We start from the raw sequence: 23,107 nt of genomic DNA on the forward strand, positions 1-23,107 counted from the left end.
GGAAACTTTAACAAGATCTCAAAACTAGAAAAGTTTTTGAGATAGCATTTCTGAGGCAAAATGGGCCTTCAAATATTAAGCCATGAATAGGAACATGCTTCTTATGAACATGTGTAGGCGGTAATCAATATTATTGTATATTTAGAAGTATTAACGACGATGATAAAGATCTGGGCGATATTTTACAGCCGCCACCCATCAAATTCTGGGCGATATTTTGCAGCCGCCACCCATCACTTAATACTTGTTACATTTGTCTTTTCCATGAAAAAGAAACAATGCTCATATAAGACAAATTAAAATTAAACATTTTATGTTCTTATTGCAATGTGATATTGCAAAAAAATTGAAATGGAAGTTCACATTCTAATTCTTACCCCAGGCCGGAAGTACAGTCTTCAACGTAAATCGCGTAATATAGGTTCCTAGTATCTTGACAAATGTAAGGTATTGCAGTATTGCTTCCATCAACATCCACATGAACGAGACCAGAATGAGGTAATGAAGAAGCACGGCTACAGTTATACAGCCAAAGTAACTGTGTGTTTGTTTAATTCCGACCAGGAATACCAGCATTGACAGGAGCAGTGATAAGGACAGGTTGAACAAGCACTGCTGGGCGCGACCTTGACGAAGTTTTCTACAAGACAAAGACAAGTTTAAAACAAGACATATTCTTGAAACAAGATATATTCTTTTGTACTGAAAATATATAGTCACCATTATTATTACTCTAACTTCTGGGAATATATATGACCACATAAATGGATTTATAAGTTCTAAAGTTCCGTATACATTGATTTCGATAAAAAATGCACATTGACGTTGTAAGTGCAATAATACTGATGTTGCAGTGGTGCAATACCCTGTAATTGCGCTTTTCACAAATATTATTTAATACGGATCACCGTAAGCATCCTTCAGTCTTCATGTTTTTGCTCTTAGTTCGTTAGCTCAACTTCTGAAAATTCTTTACAGTCAAATCTTAAATGTGAAAACAATTTACTTACCTAAAGAAAACGTAAGAAATAATGGTAAGAGATAACCCAAGGATTGAACAACTAAGACCGAGCACTGTGATGATACTGAGAGATAATTCGTGGTGGTCGGGTATTGGTTTAGCCTGGCCGTAGAAATCCTGAAAATAAATAGTCCGCATTTTAGACCATACCTTATGCAATCGTTTATTTCTAAGTTTTTGTGATATAATTCATATAAAATATTCAGAAGATTTTTAAGACTGTTTGATGTTATAAGGCATGATATAAACCACACAATTATATTTGAATATTAAGAAAGTTAATTAAAAAAATTGGAGGAGCTGTGGCCTAATGATTAAGTTATATGCCTCACTACATCTACATGGCTTCCAGTCCTTACAGGGTGGCGGCCAAGTTTCATCACATGAATCAAATACTGATAAGTTCGAGAAAGCGGACTGGAGAATGGTTCAAATAAACTACAAGATTTCTTTACAATCAAACGCAAATAGTGTTAAAATGCACATTATGACTAAAAATAGTTTAATTCTTTTGAAATGTCAAACATGTGTTCAATAATGTGTAAATAATAGATTGAGAGCACTTTAGATGATAACTTAAACAACTGAAGAAAGTAGCACTGAATGTGCAGCAATGTGTTGTAAAGATAGCAAAATGTAAACAAAGTAGTATTTTGACTTTCATACAAGATACCTATTCACTATAATTATTTCCATTGCCAACAGAGCTAAAGTAGCAACAGACAGTTCGTGTTTATGGCAACTTAGAAATTAAAATTATAACATGTCTGAGGCACAATGGGTCTTTAACTAAGTAATACAATCTAATCAAATGAATTACGTGTATTATAATGAGCATTGCCTATGAACTATAAAATGTCTTACAAAGTTATTGTCATAGGAAAGCAATACTCACAATGAGAACAGCAAAGTTTGTAAGATGATCACACAGGCACACGTCCCGACCATTCACTTTACCGTCGTATACACAACCTTTGTTAGACCAGCCTCCCTTGAAATTATTCATGTCAAAATCCCACCATACACAGCGACTTCCGCTTTCAACATTCTAGAATATTTATTTGGTAGTCGACATTGTTGAGGAGCATTATATTATAACAATTAAATACAACATTTTAATATAATTGTGTCAGTGGTCCATGATTTTGATGTCTATGAGTGCATGTGTGCATCTATTTTTAGTAACACATTTTAAAGTAAAAGCATAATTATACATGTATCGTAAAATTAGACGTTATAATAAACATATAGTGAAAATTTGAGTAATATCCATATTACAGATTTTTTATCCGACACCTATTGATATAGTAAAAGGCGGTAAAATGAAACAAAGAAAAAAAACTTCATTATCAATTCACTGAATTCTCATTTTCCTTTTAAATTATAAAAAATGGTGTTAACTCACCTTGATTGGCTTGAAGATAGTTTTGACTTTTTCATTAAGGTCTTGTAACTTTTTCCCTGCAATGCTAGCGGAAATGACGTAACTGTTGAGATTAGTAAGTTGTTGTTCGGATGGATTCATTTTTCGGCCACCGTCTGTAATTGCAGCTTCGAACAATTTGTTCTTTCGGAATACCATCATGGTAAGACGATTACTTGTCATACCACCTTAAAAGGAGAAGAAATAAAACTTAATTCTAGGAAATGAAATTATAAAAACAGTTTTCTAGTATAGGCTAATGCTGATTAATAGACCATGCTCACAGATTCACGTAATGATAATAAAAAACATGGATCACTTGATAGTTATAAGTACATGTATCTGCTTTTCGATAACACTTTTTAGGGTACTAAAAAGGCAGAACACTTTCAGTCACGCAAATAAATTGTTTATGATAAGAAACAAAGCGTTATTCTTTAGAATAAAAATTAAAATACCTTTCTCCTTCATGCCAAACACTTCCGCCGGAAGTTCAATGGCGGCGTCTACGTTTGCGTCATATAGATGTGATTTGTTGTAAACTGTGGCAATACTCTCGGTCTTAAATGGCTTGTCTAAACCGGCTCCATGGCTCTCGGCGGCCAAACCAATGACCGGTTTTAGTGTCGGGTTGAGGTTCCAGATCTCGACCACGACGTTATCGGAAACAAATCGCATTTGATCTTTTGTGCCAATGTCCGCATTCTCCGCATATCTCTCTAAAGATTTTATTATCCTATTGGAAATAAAATGATTAAAATCATTGCTTTATATAGGAGAGAAAATACTGGAATAAATATAATGTTAAAGAAGACGTCTTGTATTTGTTTGTTCAGTTACGTGATTTATTTACGTACTTTAATATTTATTTATTGTTTACACGAGAAAAAAACAAAACAAGAAAACAGGAAAATATTTCTGTCAAGATGAATTTTATAATAATGGATATTGAACATTTAATATTTGCTTCAAACCTGTTAGCAGCTTTAGTCTCTACGTTAGCCACGTGCGACTCCTTCTCACTTCTCTCCATTAAACGATCAACTGTCCTCAACACATCCTCTCCAACCTAAATAATAAAATAATTTATATACATGTACATTAATACGGTATCCCGTTTAGCCCAAATAAAACATCGCCTGTTTGTCAGTCGAGCTTTCATCCCAACATGAGCTATTTTTTAGATATAGATCCCTGAAGAAATATGAAAACAACAATGAAAAGATGATAACTGCAGACTCGATTTGAATGAGTTGATTCATGAAATATAATGAAAGGCGCTACATTATCCATGCCTTCTGGCACCGGCTTAAGCAGTATTCAATCTTAAGTATTTGAATGAATGGTACCGAAGGAAATATAAAATAATAAGAAACCAGTTCTTGCGTTTGACAAATAAAAATGTCAAAAGTTGACATGACATGGATTCCGTATATAAACACAGATCTATCTTCTGCTTTTTAGGGACACATTTAAACTAAATCATTTACATTGTGTAAAAAAATAACACACACGCACACAAAAATCGTAACAAAAAAAAACCCAACAAAAACAACAACAACAGCAACAACAAATACACAAAAACAACGAATTTTCTATAAATGTCAACAAATGATATTAAGTACTTAATGAAAATTTCCCTTTTAAAGGCACATATTGCCTCAGGAATCCATACTTTTTAATTTTTCAGAAATTTCAAATGTTTAAACAATGAATTTAGAGCATGTTTGATGTAGGAGCGCTGAATGTCAATAATGTGTCGTAACTGTGGTAAAATGTAAACAAAATAGCATTTTGAATTCCATACATTTATAGCCAACATTTAATATCATGATAATGATAACGATACGTACTTTTTGTGGTAAATTACGAACTTGAGTCGTATGATCCAGAACGTCTGCTATTTTGTTAATGTCGGTTGGTGTGAATTTTGGCGCCACCTTGGCGATATTCGCCATTTCCGATACAAGTTTCTCTACGTTTCTCGAATCAACCGTTACCTATGTTTAAAAGAGAACATTTTTCATTTACATGTATGTCAATTATAATTTATGTTTTTATACCAGTGATCTTAAACCATTTAATCCACTTGATGTCGTTTCCATTTTGGACGGATATAAAAATTTTAATTGTTCACAGTATTATTCTTTTAACAAACAATCATATAAATTGTATCAGATGTTAACACTAGTCTTATCCTCGAAAATTTGATGTAAAATTATACATTATCCATTTATTATTACCGTTTCATAAGAATTATCTGTAACTACCCATTCTTTATTACCACACCCATCAATTTTAGAGCCAGGCCCACTGCACCTTGTTTGGTTATCATTGACTTGACACATCAAAATACGGGATCAAAAGGACATAATTTCATAAAATTAGAAAAGGTTTTGTTAGATAAGCTAAAAAAAACTAAGACTATATGATCTTGTCATTAACTTTGTATGACCACGTACTTGTGCCATTTCAGTAAGCTTTTCGGTATACGGAGACGCTCCCCATATCTCGTTGTTAAACTGGTCAAGGTCAGCTTCCTCAATACACTCGTTCGCAACAACTTCTCCCCAGTAAGCACCGGTGTAGAAATCACCAAGGCAACGGGCAGTACCAGAAGGCAATCGGTTTGTAATGCCTGCGATCAAAAGGGATATTTGAGCCGCGTCACGACAAAACCAACATAGTGGGTTTGCAACCAGCATGGTCCAGACCAGCCTGCGCATCCGCGCAGTCTGATCATGATCCATGCTGTTCGCTATCAGTTTCTCTACTTGTTATAGGGTTTGTAAGCGAACAGCATGGATCCTGATCAGACTGCACGGATGCGCAGGCTGGTCTGGATCCATGCTGGTCGCAAACCCATTATGTTGGTTTTGTCGTGACGCGGCTCATATTTCATTCAAGAAGAGATCATTCATGTTCAGAAGATTTCATACAAAACAGTAAATGGCTAAAAAGAAAGGGAGTGAATCTATACAAGGGTTAAATAAAGAGCCCTGATTTATCTGTCTTTGCATTGTTATACGGTATTAACTAGCATTTTATGATTTATTTTAAGTTTTGCTGACTTTGTATATAATTTATATTTTAAAGTTTTAAAAAGTTTTTAACTTGATGTGAGTTAAAAGGCAATGATAAACGAATAGTCAGAACAATATATAGGTTATACCTGGGAAAGCTTTTCCGTCTGTCCAGTTTGTAAATTTCTTAAAATGTTTAAAATATATATAAAAAAAAACACTCAATTGTGCTGGAAAATAATAAAAGTATTTACTTACTACACTTATCAATACTGTTGGAAAATTCTCCAAGGAGAGCTTTTGGAAAAGAGAAAACTCTCTTCGGGATCGTGTGGCCGTACAAATCTCTTGTCGTCTGCAAAGTTGCAGCAGGACAGGCCACTGTAAAAGAATACATATTTTTATATCATTTCCTTTTTTCTGTAGTTAGTTTGTAGTTCGAATGTGTTGGAAGCTATAAGCTTATTGAAACAACTGGAACCAACCAGTGCTTAGTAATGAATGTAAAATTTCTTGCTCAAGGAAACAACGGCTTGCCACTGATAGGGTTTCAACCCACGCTGTCAGCAATCCTTAAATCATTGGTCAGACGCGTTAACCACTCGGCCACACCGCCACTCTTTAACTGTTATTTGTAGTTGATGATGTTTCATAGATTTTTTCAATCAAATTAATGAATATGTGCTAGTGTAGTATCGGTCAATGTTTTATTTAGTCAAAATTATCTAAAAGTGATATTTTATTCAGTCTTTTGATGCATTTGTTTAAATCAGTTTATGCCCTTTGTCCTTTTACTTCTTTGTTTTCATATGACTTTTGTTTCTTTAAAAACCTTAAGCCGATTATATGTTTTAAATAAAGCTCATTCTAGCTGTTTACTTGAACAAAAAATAATTATTTTAAGCATAATTAGTCTTTCATATTGTCCTGCTTATAACAATTACTTGTTGTTTTTTTTAATGAATTTGAATAACTTGTTAATATTTTTTACCAGTGCTTTGCAGTGACATTGTCCTGAACGACGATAGTGGTGTATGACCCGGAAGTTCCGCCATGTAATTCCGGTTTCCGAGCTTTGACCGGAGAACGGCTTTTAGCCTATTGTACACGACATCTTCATCAATGGTGTCATAGTTTCTGCTTAACGTGAAATATGTGTGGTACTCAATCACGTTCGGTATTGACCTGTTGTTAAAAATAGAATCTCGCTGTTACTTTATACCAGTCATTCATAAATTAATAATAATATCATAAAAGAACATATTTTCACAAGAAAATGTAATGCTGAAAGCAATTATATTGCAAGCTTTATTTCTCCTGGACTCCAAACGACAATTCGAGTTACAGTTTTGTATTTATGTAGGTATACTCAACATCACTAATTCCGCGTCTGACATCACTTACTTCATGGTAATGGCATATTTTCATGTGACCAGTGCTAAAATTGGTCAGAATTGACATATTTTATTCATACACATATACAACAAAGTTTTTGTGCAAAATATTTTAAATCTCTAGATTTTTACGTAAAACAGAACAACATTTTACAAATTCTGCCAAAAGCAACAATAGTCCATTAAATTTGTGCGTATGTCTGAAACAATCATCATTTTCTAAATGTTCTTGATTGTTGAAAAAATAAATTTTGAGTTACAAAGTAAGGGTAATTTTAATATTTAAAATCAAGCAAATTAATATGCAGAAATTTTAACTGAAACATGAAAAAACTGAAATGTAACATCATTACCGCGATTTTATTAATGACATACTTTTTTCAAAATGGCAGACTTATGTTCTACGTTTGGTCCATTAAAATTGACTTTGACCCAATATATTGTTGTTTCCTTGTGCCATACAGTAGAAAATACCCTATATGTTATAGCTTACGACAATTATTGTACCATAAGTTTCATTAGTTGTTTTCTTTCTGGTTTCAAAGCGTTAAGTACCGTTAACTAAGAGGAGCACAGTACAATTGTATTGAGAAAGCATCACTGGTTCTTTGACTTTTGGAAATACAGCACTAATGTTACAACGATATCCTTAAACCGAATAAAACACAGATGTCAATCAAGAAAAGTCTAAAGTGACAGGGATGAGCGTGTCTAAAAATAGAAATTTATTAGCTTTGGGCGTGCTTTGCCAATTTCAGATTCATAATTATTCACGATAAAAGACAAAAAAATATTCACAAGGAACTATCTTTAAGTAAAAGAAAGAGCATTGCAACACGAGGCTATCTGATTTGTACGAGGGGCCATAACCCCCGAGTATAAATCAGATTGCTGAGTGTTTTAATGTTCTTTCTCGTTTGTATCATAGACAAAAATAAAAACACGTTCCAATATGAAATCCCAGAAGAAAAAAAAACATACGAGCATCTGAATGTTATTTTTCTATCGTTATTCCTTTCTCTGTCGTAACAATAAATAAACCCAGAAAAAAATGAGCCAATCAACGAGTATGCTTTATGTACACTTTTAACAGAAATGTCAAACAATTTAAGTATGATACAACTATAATTAATTATCATTGTATATGCTCGGCTCCTAGGGCATACCTAATTCCATCTACGTATGTAAATACATCAACAACATCGGGAAGACGGGCTTGTATCATTGGTAAAACGTCTTTAAACACTTTCTTCATATCAGTTTCTATGGCAACAAGTTGAGGGAACTTCTGATTCATCATGTTAAACAGAATTTCGTCTTTGTGAGAAAAGGACGACAACTCCATCGAACCGTGGAATGATATGACGTCTGCAAGAGATATAAGCTTATTTTGTTTAAACTGTACTACAGATTGGCAAGTGCAACAGTAAAAAAAACCTCTGATTTCCTGTAAAATCATTTTCAATTCGATTTTATTTTAAAATACATATATAATGTATATAAAAATTGGCATACTTGTAACAAGGGAGTTAACTACATCTATTGGCGGTGAATATAAAGATAAAAACATGCAGAACAACTTAAAATGTTTCTTTTTTAAATTTTCAAAATTGACTGTATGCCTTGTTGTCTAAAATAATGAATGAGTGGGAATCGGATGTCATTCTTTGCCAAAAAGGAGCTCATGAATCGATTTATATGATCATGGCTTTAATAACAATGATCGTAAACTAATAATTAAATCTGTTTAAACCATACCTGAGTATCGAACAATAAATGGTTTTGATCTTTTCCTGGTCAGTGTCTGTCGATCCCAGACCTCACACCAATATTGACCTTGAAGGGCAGGCGTTGCTAGGTTACGGTCAGTCACCATGTTTATTGATGAAATTAATTCGGTACTAAGATACAGCGATATATCTGGCGATACATCTGAAAAATATGCGTGACAAGGTTACTGAAATATAACAGAACAGAACATACTGAAATATATGTAAACATGTCGGAAAAAGGAATATAAGATATCAGGCGACAAGTCTAAAAGAATGCGGTACTTAAAAGAACACTTAAATATCAGGCGACACATTTTAAAAAAATGCGGGACAAAATGAACAAAACTGTAAATGTAAATTTGTAAATGAAGAATGTTTTACATTGGGACTAAAACATGTTTAACATTTTGTTGCATCTGAAATAGGTTTAGACTCTAAGCAACAAATGTAATGCAATATTAAATTTAGCCGAATTGCAGCTTTAAAATTTTTCTCTTTTCTCTCCTCATTTAATCTTAACAAAAGAGAAATTTCTTAATATATTTGTATTTACGGTGAATGATTATCATAACACAGGGCATTTCTTTGAAGTCACAAAATACATATGTTTACATCGAAAATGACAAACACTTCTCTCTCAAGAAAGTGTTAATAGACACGAAAATTACTAAATAAACATTTGTTCGATGCATTTTCAGCAAAGAGGTAACAAATGTAGATCAAATTCTTACAAAACCAAAATAATGACGGTTTTTATATATTTGAAATACAAGATAAAAAGACAAGTTAATGCTAGGCATTGTTGTTGAAATGGTAATATTTTAAGTACTAGAATAGGTGGTAAATCAGAGGGAGGAATAGTGTCCGATCCTAACAGCAGACACAGGTTTTCTTTTTGGACCATACTGCATACTGTTAATCGCATTCCATTAAGTTTATCCCAATGGAAAAAAGTCATGAATTACACCGTTATATCACACGCGTATAATATATCAGTCGCATTACTCAAAATAAAATAAATATTTATGAAACTCTATGTGTTTTGCATTTTCAAGTTTATATAATGTGAGATTCTAAATTTAATATTATGTAAAGCATATAATCAAGTTGTTTGTTTTTTCTTTCAAAGTCATGAGGCCATTTATACATACAAGTGTCTTTTGTTTCCACAAGAAGTCCGTCTTTAAACCACAGAACCGGAAACTCGGATGCTGAGCTTGTTAGCTCGCATGGAATCTTATTGTCTCCCCTGCGTGACGAAAACATCGTCAGTGCGCCTGCGCTGTCGTAGTAGCCCGTGACGCCTTCGTTGTAGAACGGTTGGTTGTTGACCGTGTACACAGCTGTGGAAACACAACATTACAAGTAAACATCTTTATTTGAACACGTGACACATTTTTCTGACGCCATGATTTCGTTGATTTTGCAGATTTCGGACATAACTTGTATATGTGTTTCCGATGTTTTACAAAAAATGTTAGAATCACATACATGCTTGGCATTATGTAAACAATGTTTTCTATTTTACGACATGTTCAAATTTAGTGCAACAGTACTAGTTTTTATTTGTACAGGAATAGGACGCTCTGGAAAGAATCGAGGACAAAAATAACATATAATTTTATAAAAATTTTGTTGCTATTTCTATTCAAAATGAATAAAATATTGATACAGCAAAACTGTTAATTCACGATATTGCTAAAATTTATATCTGTACTGACGCGTAGCTTAAAATAGATACAGAAAAAATACACTACATACACAACGACTTGGCATCTTTGACACAGACGACATTCAGTTGGGTATTGCAACTCCTCATTGTTGCCACACCTCTCTCGTCGAAATAATTACAGTTCTTTTTGTCAGTGGGTGATTCCATCCAAAATTTGGCACCTGAAGATAGTCAAATCCTACTAAACATTCGAATTACAGTGGAAACTCTACCTAAAGTCCACACCGCAATTAACTTGAATTAAGACCACCCTGCTATTAAGGCATTTAAAAGAACGGAATTTTTTTTATTCCAGAACATTTTTACTTGTACTTGTTTGTCTATGCTACCCGTTTACTGCACTTCCGTCCATTATACAAACTAAATGGTGAAAGTTTGAAATCATAACTAACAAAGGGTTGGTTCATTATTATCGTAATGCAAATATACAATATACTTGCGGGATACATGAATATTTTTTTTTTATAAAATGTTATTCTTTTCAAAATCTTATTATGTTAGTGATGTATCAGTAATTATTTTCACATTCTACAATGTATATTACTTAGAGGAAACAGATCGGTTTTGTTACAATTGTTTAGAGGAAATAGTAGTACGTTGATAATGACTGTGAAATTACTTTATTCGCTTATTAATCGTTTAATTGAGATCAATTATTTTACATTTAAAATTAAACAGTACGTTCCGTAGCCCTTAAATATTGTATGTGAAAGTGAAATTTGGTGATCAAATTACCTTTTCTCTATATATGTACATGTACGCATCGTTCGTCTTCATTTCTAAACATGTCGTTAAAAGGGTGGTTGATAAAAAATAAACTCTCAGAATGCAGGGATGTTTACTATGTATGCATATACTTAGTATAGAAGTGTAAATATGAAGAAACTTAAAACTGACACATGCTCCGTTTAGTACCCTATACGGAACGTGATTGACAATAGGCCTACTAGTATTTCATAAACTGTATTAAAATGTGGATGTTTATTTTGATTGCTATATTGACATAGAGTTCTTTTGATATTTATAAAATAGTAGTAGTTTACTTAGTTTATGTTTTTATTGCTTTATGGCACTATTCATAACAATTCATTACTTCCTAACAGGTGCCCGTAAAATACGAATATATCCGGTCAAGTAGCTTTGCATGAACAGCGTCTAAAATAAAAAAATCTCTCCAATTTATTCGCGAAATCGTGCGGACTTATTCGCGCAAACAAATATTCGCGCTTCGTGGCCATCCGCGAATATAGCGAATATTAATTGGTCGCGAATATTCGTTGGGTTACAGTACTCGTACTTTAAGACGTTCTACCCTCCCCGCGATTGTAATGTGAAAACTGTACGTATCTCAACATTGTGTGTATAAATCATATCTAACAGCGTGATAAATCTCAGTATATCGATCACAATGCACGTGAATATTTAATTAACTGTATGTTTTTTTTTAAATTTATCCAGTCATGAGCGAAAATAAATTTTTTGGATAAACTTCAGAATGTCAAAGATAGCCCTACTTTACCTCTGAATAATTTTCCATCTTTAGACACAGCAGTGAGGACAAATTTCCGCTCGAACTCGCTACCCGCCAAAACCAGTCTGGCGTTTTTCGTTTTACACTCTAGTTCAGCCTCTCTATAAGTCAGCCTCGTATCTAGAATCTGATAGCACGTGTCTAACAACACGTGTCCATACCAACCATTGTCACATGTAGAAGCTGTTAAATAACATAAAAATTAAATTATCTCTGAACCCTGTAAATGTACGAGCTAATTCATATGATTAAAAAGTAATCACTTTGTTGTAATTTTGTTCTTTCGCCTTTCGCTCCGCGGTTACTTTGCCGTATTCCAGTGTTTTCGTCTGGGAAAATACGAAATGACACAAATCAGCCCAAAAGTAAACATATAAATGTAGAATCGAGTACAAGTATAACTCGAATTGTTATAAACTTTTATCTTTCATAAACCAATAAAACATTCAGCATATTTCACCTTTTCATTGTTTTATTTATTAGAAACAATCGTCTCTAAGATCGTATATGCAAAGCAACAAAAATGTTGCCTTAGGAGTTCAAAGTGTTAAGTCTTTGCCACTAGTATATAGCTAGATATTCCATTATGTCTGACATGTATCCATACTGTTGGTAGCTCAATATTTTGTATTTCAATACTGACATCCATTAAACATCAAAATGGTATATCCAAATTCAATGCAAGGCAAATCCAAATGCAGCAGGTCAAAGGTTGAGTGCATGCTTAAACAATATATAATTTGAAAAAAAAAAAAACGCAAAACTGAGCGACTTTATGAGATCTCTTGAGATTGAAATATAAAACACATACCTTTATCCATAACCTCAACTTCGTAGCTGAAGCATACTGAAGGAAGTTTGACTTCACATGATGCTAGCTGCATTTCTTTACTTTCTAGCACGGGGTTTAAAGTGTCTTGCGATCATCTTCCACGACATCTTCAGCCAGATCAGGGATTTCGTCAAAACGGTCATGTTCTTCTTTATCTTCATAATAAGTATCAGGAAGTTTCGTTACATCGTCCAAATCGGGTTCATTGTCAGGTGTTTCTAATCTGTCGTCTGTATCAACATTAATCACATCAAGTGTTTCATTCTCATTCATATCATTATCATTTTTGTTTGGTTCGTTATCATTAATATCTTGATCATTTGTAATGGCGTCGTTCTCCTTTTCAAAATTGTCAGATATGTCATCATTATTATTATTTTCGGGTTCGTTATTTTCAAACAGGTCATTGTTGTCATAATTTATTTCAAAATCTTTTTCAAATTTATCACTATTTCGATCATTAATGTCGTAATCTTTTTCATAAAGTCCGTCAGTATCCTCCTGATTATCCGTATTAATTACATCTTGGTGTGGATTCATAGGACTCGCCGAATCTAAATAATCATCATTATTATCAACTTCAACCGCATCGTTCCCGTTTACTGTTTCTTGATCATTAAAATCTCTGTCTAGTTCCGACCAATCAAAGTCTCGTTTTGTCTGTCCATCATCTTTCATATCATCAGCTCTAACACCTGTCGTGTCATCAGTATTTTCAATGCCATCAGTATTGAAATCTGTATCAGTATCAATATCTTTATCAGTATTGAAGTCTGTATCTTCATGTTTATCTTTTTCAGTATCAAATGGAGAATCATAATCTGGTAAATCATCAAATGTTTCTTTTAAAATCCCAAGAGGATTTTCGGTAGACGCAAAATTATTTTTCAAGTCTTCGTTTGTTTCATCAGATATTTTAAGTCTTTCACTCATGTCGTCAAAGTAATCTTCTTTCTTTGGTTCCATATCTGCTTCAGGTGCAAATGTGGTTCCAGATTCTTTATCATCGTCAATATCGCTAACAATATCGTCGATAAAGTCGGAATTCACAGGTTGTTGCTCTTGTTCTCTGGTTTCATCGTTGATCGGACCGGCCATAGAAGTCATACTCTCCTCGGGTATGTCTAACGTTTCCGAAACAAGTTCCTGAATATCTTTGTCATTTTTTAATTCATTATCATTTCTGAGCTCACTGAGTTCAGTCGGTTCTTGTTTATCTAGATCGTCATTTATTTCATCAAAAATTGTCTTTACATCATCTGGAATTGATTCAAATACACTGTCATCAGTTGTTACAGGTTCAATTTCCGGTTCATCTTTATTGATGTCAATTGGAGGCATATCTAAAACGACATCATCTAAGTTATCTTTTGCACGGTCACTTCCGTCATTTGTGTTCATATCATCTATTTGTTCATTCAAACTGTCAATATCAACTATTTCACTAGGAGAATTTTCTATCTCAGAAACTATGTCTGAGGTTCTATCAGCGACATTTTCAATATCAGGCAAAACGTTATTAATATCATCAACTTCATTTAACGTGTTTAAATTTTCTATTATTGGCTTATCTAAATCATCAGGGACAATTGTTTCACTTATGAGTGTTTTTTCATTCGTGATTGTATCTTGATTTTCATTTAAATCATCAATAACGTCTTTCACTTTATCAAATTTGTCCTTCATATTATCTATGTCATCTGGGACAATTGATTCACTGACGAGTGGTTTGTCATTCATAATTGTATCTTGATTCTCATGTAAATCATCGATAACGTCTTTAACTGTATCAATTTTGTCTTTCATATTATTTAGATTAATGCCTTCATTGACAGCATTATTTGTTACAATATCAGCAAGATCTCCGAATCCCAGAGATGGAATCAAGTTTGAATCATCTTTAGAATCGGCCGCTTCAATTCCTTTGTTAATGTCATCGGTAGGAGTGTCAGTGATAACTTTACTATCATCGATGATATCTTCAACGGTTTTAACAATTGTCTCTGGCGGTCTTACATCCATTAATGGAGCGATAATATCAGCTACCTTTATGTCTGTTCCATCTACTTTAGCTGAGTTATCATCGTTGTCATTTTTCTGCACATTGATGGTGGGGACGTTTTTTAGCTCTACAGAATCTACTTTAGGGATGTCGTCTACTTTGTCAACATTTAAATCGTCTTGTCTATTATCATCACCTACATTGATGGTGACGGGAGGGCCAACAGTGGTAACTCTTGCAAACGTGTTGTCAGGTGTATCAGACTTCGCTGCGGAATCAGAATTATCGGAATTCATATTTTCTTCATTTTGTTTTAGTAGATCTCGAAGTTTTTCCATAGCCTCTGTAGGAGAAGGTTCTGGAGGAAAACCGCCTGACCCGATTGTAGCAGCTATATCTTTCACAGCAGTAAGTAAAGGTTTGCTATCCGGATTATCATTAGAGTCAGTGTTTGAAGTATCACCATTGTTAGAATCATTATTGCCAAACTGGTTATTTGTTTCAAAATCTGGTTGCTCGAAATTAGATGTTGTTCCAAATGATGGCATATCTGTAGCGAGACCTCCATTTTGGATATTTGCATCTGGGATACCGGAACCTGGAATTTGGTGCTCGCTCTGGAGTCCAAGAACTTCAGGAAGCTCTGCTAGCTGGTCAGACATTTGAGTTCGAGCTAAAATGGTCTGAAATGCTCTGGTTGGTGGGAACTCACTATTTGATCCGGTAAATCCTTCATAAAGATTTGGAAAATTAGTGGATTCAAAATTTGGAAAATTGTCGTTTGAATCATCGTCGCTTGAACGCTTTTTTCTTCGCCTTTTATCTTCTGTTTCAACGTTCATTTGACCACAATACTCTTGTCTGTTAGGAACAAGGCTGTCGTCCCAGGTCCAAGGTCTTTCGTGCGTTGTTGTTATATTACCACTGAAATGAGATTACCATGAAGATAATATTTCAACGTCACTGATTGGTTGAAAATTACAATATTAAATAGATGAACATCTATTATAAAAATTCCTTTATTGATATATACAGTATTAGAATGCATTTTGTTCTACACTTTAGATGAAAACGGTGCAAATTGTTACTAAAAGACTAAATCAAAATAATGGATCGACGTTTTTAAAGGTTTTATTTAAATTTGAAAATATTTACGTTATATTTCTAGAACCATTACACAACAGTGCATGAAAAAGGTTTCATATTGTTTTTAACACTTGTACAAAATAAACACCGACAACACAAGGCAGATCTTTAAAGCGAGATCTGTTAAAGAACTTACAATACATTACAGCATTAGCATTTACTGATTTACTAGTATCTTAAAAAGTTAGAAGACCTTAAGAAAAGATGAACTCACTAAGAAACCAATATAGGGAAAATTTAGTATCCCTTTGCATTACCCATTAATCTACCGGAAGTAATAGGGACTCTGCCGTTACTATGTAAATATTTTTCTCTTAAATTTTATTTACATAAGAGACTTTAAGAAACTTCTTTTATCCCACAATCATGAAATGTACAGATCCATTTCGAGAAAAATATGTTTAAATATTATATAAGATACCTCTCAATGAAGAAAGATTGACTTACTGGCAAAGTTAAAAGATTTATTATTGCACACTGTGCAAACATTGTAGAAATGTACCAATTGAACGTTAAGATAGAATAAGTCTTTTGTTGTTTTTTAAACGTCAAATCCCTGTCGCGACGGTGAATCGGTAATCGAAAGACAATGACTTTCAATTTAATTTGAATTCAACGCACATAACCCAAATGAACTGCAATAAAAATCGCACTTAGTGAACCTAATGAGCAAAATATCGGCTGAGTGAAAACCGTTTTGTTATATAAATTAAGCATGCACCATATCTTACCTATTGTTCGGCCGGACTTGATTAGGTATAAGATCATCCCAAATTAGATGATTGTTTCCCGTATGCATTCCTGTCCAGAATTTAGTAATACCTGCAAAACCAATGAAAGAACACTGTTTTACTTATAATTCCCATTACCTTGTCAATGCTTCCTGTTTTATTATTATATTAATTACGAATCTAAAACAATATAAAGTTTATACAAGTTAAATGTTTAAAATAACACCACTGTCTTCTTAAGTTCGTTTGATATTTTGTTTTCTCAAAGGCATTCCAAATAATGAAAGTTTATATATCTAGAATTGATACAGCTATTACATCACTAAGATAAAGATCCTGTAACTCATTTTTGTTTTGGTTTTATATCATAAATATAATGCTAAAATGAAGATTTATCGATATTGTAAGTTCCAAAAAGCATGATTTGTAGAGATATTACCGAATTTACATTTCATGTTAATAAAGGGAGGTTATTAGAAATTTGTTTTCTATAAAGTCTTAAGTCATTTTTTTCAATTAGAAATTAATTCATATATTTTAATGATTACATAATTATAATGTGACAAATATTTGCAGTACATTACTTTACATATTCTTTGATTTTTGAAAATTGTTTTAGAAGCATAATCATATACATATATAAAATTTCACTTAAGTATGGTAACAACCCTAATTACAACATACAGGATATTTAAACATATTAAAGGTATTACTTTATACTAGTTCTTAAATGATAGTATTTTCTTTTCTTCACTGCTTAAATACTTTTTATTTACATAGGTGTTTCAGTGATATCTTTCACAGTTTGAAAATACTTTCTTAAATAACGATACTAATTGTGTATTAGTCATACGGATTTACGAACCTTTTGTTATCACCGAAGACAACAGGTCGGCCTTGTTAATAGTAGCGTGGGAGTCAAACTTCATCAGAAAACCATAATCTTTTCTGCAAGTCTGTTGCGCCTCTGACCACGTCAGGGCATCTGGATTTATTTTCAAGCAGATTGGAATTTCTTTTCCAGAAAAGTCTTTCATAGTTCCCGACGACCAGCCGACTCTACAAAGGCCCTTTAACTTGGCCCGGGGGTCATCTGGACTGATGGTCTGTACCTCCAGATTCTCGGGCACGACTATCCGCTGCCGGGACGAATTTTGTTGATCATGATTTTGGCACCATGCATTAGGGACTACTAAAACGAGAAAATCAAGAATTTTAGTTGTTAAATGTACAGAAACAACTAAACAAATAAAATGATATATAAAATTTTAACTTCTTATTCATCATTTACTATCAGTACATAGTATTAAGGTCGACTGTTTTGGAAGCTATAAAGCTTCTTGAAACACTCCCTCGGATCTGTTCCTGGAATCAGAGTACTAAGCAATGAGTGTAATGTTTTTTGCTCAAGGAAGCAACGGGTTGGCTCTCACAGGGGTTTGAACCCACGTGGCCAGCAATACTAAGCTCACTTGTCCGATGCGACAACCATTCGGCCACGCCTCCACAAGATTATCATTGTTCAATGGGACAAATGTTAAACATGACAAAATATTTTTGGGCAACGCACCTTAAAATTTAGAACCATAAGCCTCTTTTCACATGGATAGTCATAAACGTGTCACATTGATGGTTTCATGTGATTATTTGTGTGAATGTTTCAAAAGTTTTAATTGACACATGAAATGTTTAATTCTTCCACAGTCGGTGCTAGTCAAAAGACGGTGATATTCAAAACAACGCTCCATTAACATTAAAAAATCAATCAACGCATGGAACAATATCTTCTTGGCATCATAAAGCGAAGTTTCTCTATTCTAAACCAACCAAACAATACCTTTGTATTTGGCATTGGACCATAGTTTCGATTATTTAGTCTCTCTACATTTCGTGCTATTTGAGATAGTTTTTTTCCCTCTCAGTGTTATATGGCAACTTTGTGCTAATGACAAGTGCGTTCGCTTGTATCATTTTCAAAGTTTAATGTGTTTATGCAATTATGCCTCAGAAATGTTTTTTCTTTATTTCTCAAAAACTTTTTAATTTTGATGTACTTTTATAGTATCCAAGAAGCTACTCATTGGCCAGTTTAATGAACCATCTTGTTCATCTGTTGCTTTTTTGCAATCAGTACAATTATAGTGAATTAGTATTTTGTATGGAAGTCCAAACACTGCTTTGTTTAGTGAATTGGTATTTTTATGGAAGTCCAAACACTGCTTTGTTTACATTCAGCTACTTTTATAACAAATTATTTCACATTTGTTGCTACATTCTTCAGCTAACAAGCATCTAACATTCTTTTAAACCATTAGTTAAAGAATCTGTAACTCATTTTTATGGTTTTATATAATAAATATAATGCTCAAATGAAGATTTATCAATATTGTTAGTTCCAAAAAGCATTATTTGTAAAGATATTACCAATTTTACATTTTATGTTAATAAAAAGAGGTAATTAGACATTTATTTTCTATAAAGTCAAATATTTCAATAAGAAATGAATGCATATATTTTTATGATTATATGTAATGTGGACAAATATTTGCAGTACATATTTCACATATTCTTTGATGTTTGAAAATTGTTTTAGAAGCATAAATATACATATATAAATTTTCACTTAAGTGTGGTATCAACCTTAATTACAACATACAGGATCTTTAAACATTTAAAATCCATGTTTGCCCTTTCTTAAGATGTTAAAAAATTTATTTCCGAGGCATAATATGCCTATAATGGGAGGATTAATATAACATCATTTCAGACTTGACAAAATGGAACAATAAAATACGGGAAAACATCCGAAACATCCGGTTATAATGCCAAAAACACTAACAACCAACAATATTTAAACAATCCATTCATTTTAGCAAGTCTCCAAATTAAAATAATTTTCATCATAATTAGTGGTAATTATGTACAAGTTAATAATATCATAAACAGTTTGAATATATTATATGTAATTTTATGCATTTACTAATAAAACGTTCATTTGACTTGTCTCGGTACGCCAATTCTACTTCCATTTTGTTGTGTTTATTGTTGAATTGTCATTTCTTTTTCCTTTTTTGCTTATGCGACTGAAAAGACGACCGTGAATTCTAATTTTAAATTGAATTTCATAACGCCTGACGTTTCTCTCTATTTTAAACTTTTTATGTTATTAAAAAAAACCCCGACAACATTTGCTCCCGAAATCGACAGCATTAATGTTACATTATGCATCGCCAAGTCGCCATTTTTGCATCGCCAAGTCGAGCTGAATTGACTCTATATTTTAAATGACTGACTGTATAACGTTGTTCGACAGATAGATGATATTATAAAATGTTAAGGATACAAATTTAAATCTGCCTAAAATAAAAAAAGACGCCCCCCATTTTTATAAATTGAACATTATCTGTAAATTCAAAGGAAAAAAAAAAAAAAAAAAAAAAAAAACAACCTTGATCATCGTTATTTATCTATCGTTCATGCGAAATAAATTGTAAAATTAAACGGAATTATATAAAAATGTAAACTTTTTTTGACTTTCATCTGTTCACTCTATTATACTCTTGGATTGACACAATGTCACTTTAATAACATTTTAATGTACTTGAGTTATTTGTTTCAAACTTAAAGCCAGTGCTTCAAAGAATACCTCTCATTTATTAAAGTAAACCTTCAAAGAAATTCCTAAGGTCTATAACATAAGGAACTGATACCGTTAAAAAGGGCTCGAACTTATACCTCTAAATCCCCGGGCGCATGTGTCCCACTTCTGTTGTGGCGAATGTAACATGTGCTCTGTTTCTATAATTTAACTCTATAGTAATAATTCATATTTCTTAACATATTTTTATGCAACCAGTTTTGTATATTTCAACACTTTTTCTACGTATATGGACCGCAATATTTTAAAATCTATTTTAGGACAATCGCAGTAACACAAGAAGTGCCCGCCAAGAATTCGCAAGGAGGAAAGTGGCAAATAACAAGAAAATTTCTAACCACAAATGAGTAATATGGCTATATACGTGTAAATGTCATTAATTTGTCAGTATTTATACAAATGTTTCCGCATAGTTTTAATATGTAGAACACACACCAGTAGTCAATATATTTGTCAATATCTATTTTCGTATCTATAACACTTCTAATGAACTATGTTAAGTGACCAAAAATTGTCAACAGCGAAATTCTAGTATGTGTGCGTGTGAGTGTTTTTGTGCGTTTGACAATAGTAATCAAAATAACTAATTTTCTTTCCCAAAAACTAGACTTTGACCTGTAATCATTCATAGTAATGAATCTATCCTTGTGACTGAACAGTCCGAAAAATATTAACATTTAACCTGTTCAGTCCAGAAATGATTGGTCACCAGTATAGAGCCAGGTCAGCAAGCATCTCACTACTGTAGCTCATTTCTTTGCATTTTTACGTTGAAATCCCGTATTCTTATAATGGATTGTTCCATAGTTAAAACAGGATGAATCCATTTTAACAGAAGAGGTAACATTTTTCGTCACACGGCACAATGAATAAAAAAATTGTTGCTATTTGACAATATTTTTCTCTTTTTGTGATTTAATACGCTGTGACTTAAGTGCTAGAATGGCATTTTCAGTATTGTAAGCAAACTAAAATTGACATAGCCTAAACAGCTTGAACAGTAATGTTATCATATCGTCAGTGGCACATTTCACTTTTCGACCTTATTAAAATCCACGAAGAGAAAATGTCCATGCACAGCATAACTGCACGCCAAATATGTAAGATATCGGTAAAGGAAGTAGAAATCAATTCATAGATCCCTGACCTGTCTAATTCTAATTATCAGATAAATGGATGCAATACGGATTTCACCACAACATATTTGTTAACAAAAGAGCACATGTCAATGCGTGTGGTTAAATCTATTGTTATTCAAATAAAAAAGTAAGGATCTTTCAATTACCTTGACTACACCAAACCCAAACCATCTCTTCTATGGAAGAGGTCCATGCAAGGTATCTTCACAATTATTTCTAACTAATTAAATGATTTAAATCTGTCAATACATTGTTTGCATATGTAGAAACAGTACGGAGAATGAGAAAGAAAGAACGAAGGACAGTCAGGACATTCAAATGAATATACTTGTTGAAACACCTTTCACATTAGTAACGTAAATGATATATTCAATTTGATACATGTATGTTTTTTGATGAATTTCATAACCTAGCTATTAACATGATCTACCGTTGTTTATATCATTTAATTAAACACCACATGATTAACACCATGAACTTTGTCTCGTTTATTTATACTAAAAAATGGCTGCGATACTCCATCAATTAACCATCGACAACTTAATGGCGTTATCTTATCGTTATTGAACAATAAAGTTCACAGAAAACCTGGGCAAGAATAAAACTTTGAACTTACTGTTGACATCTTCCGATGATGGATGAGCATGTGATACGTTGTAAATCTAATGGTATTTTGTCAATATGTTTGATGGACGAAAATGAGCTATTTTATTGTGCCATTAAAATGATGACGTAGTAATACTTAAGGCTCGGACGTTTTACTGCGCATGCGTAAAGAAAGATAAAATGTTAAATACATGAAACCTAATACTTTAAAGAAGGATTCACATCATCAAAAATAAAATTGAACTTGATATACACTTATTAACATAAAAGTATATTCATACGCCAAAATGCTCGGACTACTTTTTGTCTTGTTAATTATACGATTATTGTTTCAAACGTCATCCATTATAATGTTTATAAATTTTTGTATGTTTATATAACATTTATAACGACGACGGACCTCTTATGCTACGACAATTAACCTCAGTATATAACTTGTTAATTACTAAGTTAATCACAATTACGCAGTAGTCATAATCGCCATTCAAACACTAGAAAATAGTGAGATACGAGTTTTATTGTGCTTTCTCCTTTTTTATAGACACTTTCAACAAAACGTACAAATTTTCGAAATATTTACAACATGAGCCGGCGATAATTTTTGTCTTGATGACAAATGACTAAGATTATGGTAAAACCGCAATCAGTACCGAAATACCTTTAGATACTTGACAACTACTTTGATATGACTGAACAACATTGTTTTAACTTTTTTTTCCACAGTTTCTATTTGCTATCTAGAAAAAAAGCAGGAGTGGATGCCGCACCGTCCAACACAGAAAAAGATAATAGACGGTCTAATGGTACACACCGGAAATCGCGATTACATATAAATAATGGGTAAAGGGCAAAAGTAAGAATCCTTGAATAGTTATTCTCAGTCATAACATTGTATTTAAAGATGTAAATTATGTGATGATAAAACATCGGGTCTTTTCCTTGATGTTTTTTTGACACAAGCGACATGCTTTGAAACAAAATAATTTATTTTATTTTCGATTTAAATGCAATTACATCAATTGATATTACGTAAGCCACGCTATTTTGTTGATATCATGCACGACGCGCCATTTATTTTGTTCAGCCCTACTGAGAAT

The 23,107-nt window shown here is 32.9% G+C and overlaps 1 protein-coding gene across 1 annotated transcript in view; it reads right to left on the bottom strand.

Moving 5' to 3' along the window:
• Nucleotides 1–377: 377 nt before the first annotated feature.
• LOC132726681 (uncharacterized) overlaps nucleotides 378–23,107 on the bottom strand; it is a gene marked incomplete at its 3' end in the record, with an annotated part of 36,854 nt that continues 14,124 nt past the window's right edge. The window contains 18 exon segments of the mRNA XM_060712026.1: nucleotides 378–640; nucleotides 1,011–1,138; nucleotides 1,917–2,069; nucleotides 2,427–2,632; nucleotides 2,903–3,180; nucleotides 3,419–3,513; nucleotides 4,298–4,444; nucleotides 4,907–5,082; nucleotides 5,726–5,848; nucleotides 6,459–6,652; nucleotides 8,028–8,229; nucleotides 8,620–8,793; nucleotides 9,785–9,976; nucleotides 10,395–10,526; nucleotides 11,885–12,079; nucleotides 12,806–15,654; nucleotides 16,608–16,698; nucleotides 17,473–17,799. Of these exon segments, the coding sequence (XP_060568009.1) occupies nucleotides 378–640; nucleotides 1,011–1,138; nucleotides 1,917–2,069; nucleotides 2,427–2,632; nucleotides 2,903–3,180; nucleotides 3,419–3,513; nucleotides 4,298–4,444; nucleotides 4,907–5,082; nucleotides 5,726–5,848; nucleotides 6,459–6,652; nucleotides 8,028–8,229; nucleotides 8,620–8,793; nucleotides 9,785–9,976; nucleotides 10,395–10,526; nucleotides 11,885–12,079; nucleotides 12,806–15,654; nucleotides 16,608–16,698; nucleotides 17,473–17,799 (5,925 nt within the window).

The sequence above is a fragment of the Ruditapes philippinarum genome, unplaced genomic scaffold (assembly GCF_026571515.1).
Source record: "Ruditapes philippinarum isolate M1 unplaced genomic scaffold, ASM2657151v2 ctg3300_1_1_1_1, whole genome shotgun sequence".
Classification (NCBI taxonomy): Eukaryota; Metazoa; Mollusca; class Bivalvia; order Venerida; family Veneridae; genus Ruditapes; species Ruditapes philippinarum.